General features: G+C 34.7%; 1 protein-coding gene and 1 long non-coding RNA gene across 3 annotated transcripts; one reads left to right on the forward strand and one right to left on the reverse strand.

Annotated features, from left to right (window-relative positions):
- The first annotated feature begins 2028 nt into the window (after nt 1–2028).
- Nucleotides 2029–6039, forward strand: LOC125199729. Its single transcript, XM_048097653.1, has 10 exons — nt 2029–2189; nt 2874–3090; nt 3167–3324; nt 3454–3599; nt 3731–3790; nt 3876–3968; nt 4114–4275; nt 4769–4860; nt 5143–5309; nt 5501–6039. The coding sequence occupies exons 1-10, from the start codon at nt 2102–2104 to the stop codon at nt 5803–5805; spliced, it is 1488 nt and encodes a 495-aa protein (XP_047953610.1). The 5' UTR covers nt 2029–2101; the 3' UTR covers nt 5806–6039.
- Nucleotides 6040–7242: 1203 nt separating this feature from the next.
- Nucleotides 7243–8046, reverse strand: LOC125199730. 2 transcript variants are annotated; one of them, XR_007172623.1, is made up of 3 exons: nt 7781–8046; nt 7595–7669; nt 7243–7511 (listed from the first exon to the last, which is right to left on the reverse strand). It is a non-coding gene; the product is annotated as an uncharacterized LOC125199730 (long non-coding RNA). The 2 variants fall into 2 exon arrangements; XR_007172622.1 differs by having other exon boundaries at nt 7595–8046.
- Nucleotides 8047–8068: the final 22 nt, after the last annotated feature.

The following is an 8068-nucleotide window of genomic DNA, read 5'->3' on the forward strand; positions in this document are numbered from 1 at the left end:
GTTGGGACGTACCAAAATGGAATAAATCTCACTTAGGCTAGGACGGAGGGAGTAGTAGTTTTAAATGATGCAATTCTATTATACTTCTCTAGTCCACAAAAAAATAGATCACTTTTGTCATTTTGGGACGTCCACAAAAAAATAGATCACTATCTAAAAATGGAAAGTTTATCTCTCATACTTTATTCACTTTTTCTCCCTATCTCTCTTACTTTACCTACTTTGTCTCCTCCTCTCTCTTACTTTACCAATTCTACATTAAAACTCGTGGGGAGTAATAATAAATCTTTATCGCTATAATGATTTTACATATTGCTAGAGTTTGTATACTAAATCACCTTTTCGAGGTGATTCAATACTGTAAAAAACTCTTATTTTATTTTTTAAGGAATACAGCAGTTGTTTTTGTAGTAATGTTGTTATGTTTTACATTTAATGGATGTTTATTGCATGTTTAAATGTATAAGTAACTTAACAAAGTCTAAGTCTTTGTTTTAGTAGACCGGGTTGTAGGGCGTCGTTCACTTTAACGTAAACAGTCAGATTCTAAACAAAGAAAAACAATAATTTCACAACCCGGGACAGGCTTAGACTACCTATCGTGAAAGATTGTAATGAAGTCTGCATATTTCTAAGCCTTAATGAAATAAGATGACATTCATGTAGTAGAGCACCTGAATTAAAGGAATCTAACAAATGAGACAAGTCTTTATGCTATCTACCTGAAACTTCCGAGGTCTTGATAATTATTTCTTAATCAATGTACATTAATATTGAGCATAAGGTATTTGATTATGCACTACTTTGATTTACCAAATGGTGGGGTTTTTTCACAACCCAATCATCCAGGTATATTGGGTATTGGTGATTAATATCTAGCGGTGCTATGATTGCTATTATGTTGAATCGTGCGCGAGGTGAGTCTCGTTTGATAACGTCCTCAAGAGGAGCTCGAAATAAGGCTTTATTATTTGGAACCTAGCTAGTTGGAGTTTGATTACTACTATGAATAATAAATAAGTGTTTCTTGTTAAGTCCACTCTTGAAATTAATAAGATGTTAATTAATTAAGTATATAGCATTACACTAATTAATTAATGGATGTTTACATCTTAAGCGGGAAATGAATGACAAAACAATGGAAACCCGGATTATTTATAATTCTCGGATTTGGATGGGCAGTACAATATTACTTCCATAGTGGTTGCTCGTAATATTCAAATATAAGCTTATATTAAATTGTGGGTTCAATTTAATTAGTAAAAAGCTAGTTGAGGGATGTCATATCCAAAACTTTCCATAGATCCTTATCTGGACCCAATAAGTGACTTAATATAAATAGGAGAATAAAGGAAACAGAAAATATACTTATTTTCTTCAAAACATTTCGCCCCCCTCCCAAAACAAAATATAGAAATAGTCCATATTTATTTATTTAGCAATCTTTCCTATTCATTCTTTAAAATTTTGAATAAAAATTCCAAGAATAAAAAAGGGATAATGGTCCCTAAAATCATGAACTTTGGTCAAATTTTGATATTTTCCATGAACTTTAAAATTGACCTAAAACATCACACCAACTTTACATTTTGTTTGTTGGTATTTTCCATGGCAAGTCAATCACCATATCCAACCAACTTTCGTGCATTTTTTATCCTACTTGACACTACGAAATCAATGTAATTTTCTACGTAGCTTTTTATCCTATTTGTCATGAACCTGAAAAGTAATCTAAAATATCATAAACATTTCACGGTTGTCCCACATATAATAAGATTTTTGCTGACGATATCTTATTTGGACTGTCATGATAAATAACAAACAAAATATAAAGTTCGTGATATTTACCAACTTTAAAGTTCGTGGGAAATACCAAAATTTGACCACGATTCATAATTTTAAATACTTCTCCGACCAAGAACACAACCGCCTTACCCCCAAACTTTCTATATTTCTCCCCGACCCTAGCAGAACTCAATATTACCAAAATGCCCACAGTATGCAAATCCAGCAATAAATAGTCTGGAATTTAGCGCGCGCTTATATTCGAGTCTTCCGATCTTCTTCTCCTTTCTCCTTCGTCGCCAAGGAGTAAGAAATTATGGCCGGTACCACTTCCGCCGCCATACTGCTTATTTTGGCTTCGGTCTTCGTCGCTTCAGGCGCCGCCGACGTGGAAGCAATCTCCGGTAACTTTTTCTCGCCGAATTCGCTTTTATTTTTGTATTTATTTTAGTTTTGTGGAAATTGTGTTCGACACGGGTTTGCGAAACTGGTTTAGTTCCCAGCGGCGCGTCACTGAGTGGTAATGTTGGGGGCGAACTTGTAGTTTGTGATAATGCGTGCAAATTAAGCTAGAAAAAATGGGTGTAGGTGATTAGGTGTATTATGGGGTTTCAATTTGTTAAATTTCTTTGCGTTATTGTCTTTTTCCTTTGTTTATTTGTAATTTTCCTGCTATTTTGTGTTCCTTTTTGGGAGTTCACCGTCTTTGATCTGGAGGAGATTACGATATGGGGAAAATATTTCATGGGTTTTAGGATTGGATCAGTTCTTGTTTCAGTTCAGTAAGTTCATTATTTATATAGCCCGTCCTTTGATTTTGGAAGATGGCAAGCACTCTTGCTTTGCTTTGGAACTGTTTTGGTAAACAGGGTTTTGGATATCTTAACGGTTTTGAATAAAGTTCTGGATGCTGTAAAGCTATCGGGATTGTGTATAGCTCTCAAGGTGCTAGTTATGTCCATGTTTAACTTCTCCATTGATGAAAATTTAATGTAGATTTTCAAGGGTTATGTTATCTATGATTTTTGGTTATATTTACATAAAAAATCCATGAAATGTTATCTGATATTCTTTTGTTGTACTTTCAGGAAGTAACGTGGAAAATCGTCAAGTAGTAAATGCCACTCCTGGAGTGCTGATTGACTCGGTTCTATCTAAAGAAATTGTGCGTTGTGCTCGTGTCAATGTTTCTGGTCTATCAAGACTGAAACTTGGGAGTTATTCTAGTGCCCACAGGATCACTTTGGTCCCATCAGATAACATACACGAGAGATCCCACAAGAAAATTCAAATATGTTTACACAGGTCGGTTTAAATTGAGACAACTATTCCATAATCTGATCGGATGCCTACTTAACCCCACATGTAATATCTTCTGCAGAAATGCTTCACTTGGATTGTGCAAATGTGAGAATGATAACTGGGATGGTATCCATAGTGGCATATGGAGCACTGCAATTTCCCCATATGAAGATGGATTCATTGATGTGAAGTTTGTTGACAACTTGTTTGGTTCAGTTACCGTCAGCACCGAATTAGGTCAGGCTTACTTTGCTTCCACACATTGTAGGAGTACTATTTTGTCTTCATCATCATCATGTGTGTGGTTGTGACTGTCACATACCACTATACTCATTTTCTTGATGTTTTTGTGTTTCCTATGGGCAGAGTTCCATAAATGGCGGTTAATTTGTCTGGCTATTGGTTTCGTTTTATTGCTGCTTGCACCAATTGTTAGTAGCTGGGTTCCATTTTACTACAGCAGCTCAATGGCCATTGGAGTTTGTCTTGTTGTCATAATCGTTCTCTTCCAGGTACCTTCTTCACTAGTGTAAGTTCTAAAAAAGGCATTTCATGCCTGAATTATCCTTTTTATCAGTAACCTGTCAAATTTTAGGGAAGTTTCTAAGGTTCTGGTCGTCTCTTATTGTTCATTCTTGTGCAGGGAAGGAAATTGTTGCCAATTGGTAAAAATGTTTTCTATAAGACCATTTGTGGTTTGGCAGTAAGTATTCCTGATTGCTATTTGCTCTCATTTTCTTTTGGCATAAACATTTATCTGCATCTGATACTAAGGAAATGTATTTCAGCTTGGAGCAGGGACCTTTTTGCTGAACAGATTGTCTATATTTGTCAATGCCTTTCTTTTCCACATTGGCATCAATCAAGAGATGCACAACGCTGTAAGTTTATCTATCCAGATCCCGCCATGTTACATCTTTTGGGTATCGACACAAGAGAGATTTCAATGAAAATACCGAACCCACTATTTTAGGTTATCCAGATTATATGTTTCAGGTATTTTGACAGGAATTTTTCTGTCTACAGGTGCTTGTATTTTTGCTAGTTGGATTTGTACTGGCTGGGGCTGCATTTGGCTATTGGCTTGTTGGGAAATTTGTTGTTGCTGATGATGGAAGTGTGGATGTTGGCGTAGCCCAATTTGTGAAATGGGCTCTACGTGTAGTAGCTGTGACTTTCATTTTCCAGGTTATTTTATATTATCCTAAAATTTTTGATCAATGCATCTGCTACAGTATTGAGTAGTTGCTCCTTTTTTTTACATCAGAGCATATGACATAAGTAACAATCATTTGATAACTTTTAATCTTAACAATAATATAATATCAGCTATAATGTTATAACCAACTCATCATCTTTTCACTACTTTCTATCACTATTTGAGTTCTGTAAACGAGTAGACACCTTTCTGACTTCAATATTCTAGTTCATTTAATCAGCTTGTTGATTGGACTTTTCCATATAATCTTTTCATTATGCTAGATTAACTTCTCGTATAACATCACTGATGCCATCTTCCTTTTTACAGTTTCTCGAGCTTTGTAATTATTGGTAGCCTAGTACGTTAAGTCTCATATTTTATAATTCTGCATTTGAGCTGGAAATTTCTGTTGTCGTATACTGCCTGTTTTTCTGGAAGATGATTCCAGCTTTTAACAATTTTCTTTTATTTGAATCTCAGAGCTCACTTGATATTCCAATGGTAATGGGACTGCTGATGTCACTTTTGGGGTGTTACTTTTGCTTCACTTACTTTAACTGGCATGGCTTCAGGTAAACACTGCGTGGCTTCTATTAGTTAGTTACGTACGTATTTTTCTTCTTGACAGACTGTATTTACAAATCAGCTTTTTAGTAGGTTTTCATGATAAACGCTTTATAAAGGTTGGGCTTAATGGACGTTTGGTAGCATATTAGTCATTGACATTGTTATGCAATCCTTTGATCACCATGACTTTGATCATGTATTTGCTTTCGAATAGAGAAGAAAACAATGATTTTTACTGCTGGTTCTATCCACCCACAGCTTATTCTAACCGTGCACTTGTGGTGCAGTGATTCAACATTTTCACCAAACTGGAGTCCTCCAAGAAGAAGAGGTGTAAGATTAAGACAGACTAGACGTGCTGAATTCCTGAGAAGGTCTGGAACCACAACTCCTCGAGGAAGTTTATGGAAAAGTTACAAGGGTTCACCAACATATACGTTTTCTCCTGTGAAAGGTACCTGTTGTTGGAGCTTAGTAGCTTTAATCTGTTTTTCTTTGTTTCATCTGACTATAATTCCAAAGGCTGGATGGATGTAGAACTAGAAAGGCACAATGGAACTCTATTTGATCATTCTTCATATCTTACTAGTAGCGTACCTACATTGTCAAAAGTGAGTTATTTGCCCTATTTATTGTTTGCTGCAGATGTTGCAACTCCATCCAGTTCAGTTGACTACTACTCAACTTTCCACAAGACGCCCAACAAAAAGAAATATTCCCAGGAAGAATGGAAGGATTTCACAGAGCGAACCACACGGCAGGCTGTAGCAGAGTTGGCATCATCTCCCGAATTCACTGATTGGGTTGTGGAAAATGCAGATAGAATACATCTCCGGTCAACAGAGAGCAGCTCAGATGAATCTGTTGGAAGCGGGTCAGATTCGACTGAGGACTATATTGCAACGAGCAGCACTGTCAGAGGCGGTTTATCATGGCGGCGCCAGTGGTAGATGGAGCATCATCGACTGTACCTGCAGGGCTTTTTTTCACATTCTTTTACTACCTCAACCTCAAGTTTATGTATATGGTAGAGATTGTCATATTGAGGGTAATCTAACGTAGCAGAAAATACTATCAGCACAGATGTATTTTTAAAATATGCAGTAGAAAAAGTAGGTCATTAATTTGTAATAACATTTTCATCATTTTTGTTAATTAAATGACTGTTGAACTTTCCATCTCAACATCGAAACTCTACTAAAGTTGAAGTCGCCACAAAGCCTGGACAAATTATTTTCCATTGAGTGAACTTCAAAAATGGTCCCTGGACTATGGGTTTATCTCGAAAATGGTCCCTGGACTTTAAAAATATCACCAGTAGTCCCTGGACTAAGGGTTAATATCAAAAATGATATTTTGAGACGAAAATGCCCTTTTGAGGGGTTTTTGGGGGTTTGGGCAATTTGGTTTTTTTACACTTTTAACATTTTAAATCTGATATTATTTTAGTTATGTACTAAATCTGATATTATTTCAAAATTATCATTCTTCTTCTCTTTTGTCATCCTTCACTTTGTTTCTTTATTTCAATATTAGATTTAATTTTACAAAATTAAATTTTAAATTTCAGTTTTTGAATATCAATAATTTTTTTAATTATAAAAATTATTAAATAACAAAAATTATTAGTCATAATCAATATTTGATAGTGTCTAATATTTAATCAATAAGATATAACGTCTTAGTTTTAATCAATATTTAATAGCTTTAATCATAAATAGACAATATAACATGATTTATTCTGAAATAAATATGCGTCTAATGTAAAACTAATATAATTTTCGTTTATTTATTTGAAAACAATCAATCAAAATGACTAGAAAATTTCAACAAAAATACTCATATACAAATTTTTTAGTCGACTTCATAATATTCAATCACAAGCAATTATAACAACCGAACGAAGGCTAAATAGAATAGCTCTTATTTTTCCATCATGATTAATATTATTTTTCTGTACTTCTTCAATTCAGCTTAATATTATATTAAATAACAAAAATTAATAGTTTCAATCAATATTTATAGTGTCCATGAATTAATAGTTTTAATTAAAAAAATTTATTGCTATTTAAAAATTGAAATTTAAAATTTAATTTTGTAAAATTAAATCTAATATTGAAATAAAGAAACAAAGTGAAGGATGACAAAAGGGATGAAGAATGATAATTTTGAAATAATATCAGATTTAGTACATAACTAAAATAATATCAGATTTAAAATGTTAAAAGTGTAAAAAGACCAAATTGCCCAAACCCTTCAAAACCCCTCAAAAGGGCATTTTCGTCTCAAAATACTGTTTTTGATATTATCCCTTAGTCCAGGGACTACTGGTGATATTTTTAAAGTCCAGGGACCATTTTCGAGATAAACCCATAGTCCAGGGACCATTTTTGAAGTTCACTCTTTTCCATTTATGTATATGAATTTACAATGAAATTTCATATTCTAACATAGTATCTCAATGTAGATGACTGAAACCAAAAATTGACAAAAGTAAAACTTTGAGAGGATGCAATAGGCAACACTGTCAAATTGGTCAAGAGAGTTCAGGAATGCATTCTTCTTATGTACTGAGCTCCTTCCTTCGAAACCCTTAGTAGGCGAAGCAAAACGAGACAACGACTGCATGCCCTTATTTTTTGCAATGACCCAACTCCTGCGCAGCAAGAAGAGTCACATTGATTAAGTGATTTCCTCAGAGAAAGGAGTCAGTGAAAAAAGGTCCAAACTAGAACTTACTGCAGCTGATGCTGGAGCTATTTGGAGACAAAACTTGATGACTGAGGCATCATCAATTTCTCAATTCATTGATTCCTACACCATTGAATGAAAACTTGCATAAAACAGGAAGAAAAACACCATTTAAGAGCTCCACGACTAACTCACGGCTTGTATATCGAAAATTACTAGTAAGAGTATAACTACCAGACTGAAACACCAGAAATATCAATCTTCTATAGTAACAGAATTTGCACTCTGAAATGCTTTCTCGGCTTCTTCGCGTATGCATGACAGGTTTGTTCTTATCTCCGTGCAGAGTCTACCCTCTACAAGGCGCACAGGCAACCACACCTTAGGTTTCACATCAACAACATATACAAGTGTCGTTTGGTATTCTATGTCATCAACAGAATGACTTTGCAAATCTCCAGCCTTAGACTTCACCTGATGAAGAAGTCGAAAGGTGTAAAGACTCCCAAATCAATCATTACA

Source organism: Salvia hispanica, unplaced genomic scaffold (genome assembly GCF_023119035.1).
Source record: "Salvia hispanica cultivar TCC Black 2014 unplaced genomic scaffold, UniMelb_Shisp_WGS_1.0 HiC_scaffold_650, whole genome shotgun sequence".
In the NCBI taxonomy this organism is placed as follows: domain Eukaryota; kingdom Viridiplantae; phylum Streptophyta; class Magnoliopsida; order Lamiales; family Lamiaceae; genus Salvia; species Salvia hispanica.

Bases quoted from the DNA above. Each gene is read 5' to 3' on its own strand.
- LOC125199729 (XM_048097653.1), top strand. From the start codon at position 2,102: ATGGCCGGTACCACTTCCGCCGCCATACTGCTTATTTTGGCTTCGGTC. The intron at 3,969-4,113 runs GTAAGTTTATCT...TTCTGTCTACAG, and splicing joins ATCAAGAGATGCACAACGCT to GTGCTTGTATTTTTGCTAGT. The intron at 4,276-4,768 runs GTTATTTTATAT...TTTGAATCTCAG, and splicing joins CTGTGACTTTCATTTTCCAG to AGCTCACTTGATATTCCAAT.